This window comes from Bison bison, unplaced genomic scaffold (genome assembly GCF_000754665.1).
Source record: "Bison bison bison isolate TAMUID 2011002044 unplaced genomic scaffold, Bison_UMD1.0 scf7180017864484, whole genome shotgun sequence".
In the NCBI taxonomy this organism is placed as follows: Eukaryota; Metazoa; Chordata; class Mammalia; order Artiodactyla; family Bovidae; genus Bison; species Bison bison.
In genome coordinates, this window is record NW_011495044.1 from 4,004,211 (window position 1) to 4,005,316 (window position 1,106).

The 1,106-nt window shown below is 58.3% G+C and overlaps 1 protein-coding gene across 1 annotated transcript in view; it reads right to left on the reverse strand.

Annotated features, from left to right (window-relative positions):
• The window catches only part of KCNQ4 (potassium voltage-gated channel, KQT-like subfamily, member 4), a 42,304-nt gene that overhangs the window by 7,834 nt on the left and 33,364 nt on the right, over positions 1-1,106 (reverse strand). Inside the window, exon 14 of the mRNA XM_010862810.1 lies at positions 42-173. Coding sequence (XP_010861112.1) covers positions 42-173 — 132 coding nt within the window. The remainder of the gene's footprint in view (positions 1-41; positions 174-1,106) is intronic.

The window sequence follows — 1,106 nt, forward strand, 5'->3', positions numbered from 1 at the left end:
GTCCTGCCCCGCTCCCCCGGCCCCGGCCCCGGTGCACCCACCGAGCCTGCAGACTCTTGATCCGGCCCAGCATGTCCAGGTGCCCTGCTGAGTACTGTTCAATGACGTCCTTCACGTCGTATGGTCGCAGCGTCTCCTTGAATTTCCTTTTGGCTACCAGGAACTTCAGGATCCTGTGGGGATAGGGAGTCTCAGAGGACAGGCATTCTTTTCCAGCCCCCTCGCTGTCCTTTGCTACCTTGTCTGGCAGGAGGCCACCTCCTGCCTGGGCCACTGCAGACCGCCACACCTGAGTCTTGGGCCTCCCTCCCTCCCCACCACGCTCCGGCCCCAGCCTCCTGAGTTTGTTTGGTCTTCTTTGATATGCAGTCACTGGGAGGGCCGGGACTGTTTCTCTCTGTTGGGTGGGACACAAGCAAGGCACCCGTGAACACTGCTGCTAAGGAAGCTTAGGGGAAGACATTTTTGCATATGCCTGTTAGCACTCCTGTGCTGGACCCTGGACACCCCAAAGGGCATCAGGTACAATCCCTGGTCTCAGGAGCACTGGTCTGGGGTGGGAGACGAAGAGGACACAGACAATTATGGGGCGATGAGGGCTATGTCAAGGAGTGGAGAAAGAGGACTGGGGACCATGAGAAGGGAGAGCTTGGCTGGGGAGGTCAGGAGACATCTTGAGAAGTGATACCTTCCAGTCCCAGGGCAAGAGGAGGGGCATGAAGGGAGGCTTTGGGGACACAAAGAGGCATGGAGGTGTGTGAGTGAGAGTCAGTCCAAAGTAGCCAGAACAGGATGTGAAGGAAAGGGGTTAATCAATGAGAGGTAGGGTGAGGGGTTATTCTGAAGATCCTAGCATCCCTGGCAGAGATTGGGCAATGGGAAGCTGGGGTGGTGGGGAAGGGGCCATGTGGTTTACTCTGCTTTAGCATGACCATCCTCTGTCCACCTGTGTGGGTAGAGGATGTCCTGGAGGGGCAGAGTCCCAGGCAGGAAGACCCACTCCAGGGGATGAGCCTGAGCTGGGGGTGGGGGTAGGGGGGTGGGCAGGTGGGGGTGGAGATACAGAACAGCTGTGAGCAGTGTGGGAGAGGGGCCTGGAAGGCTTA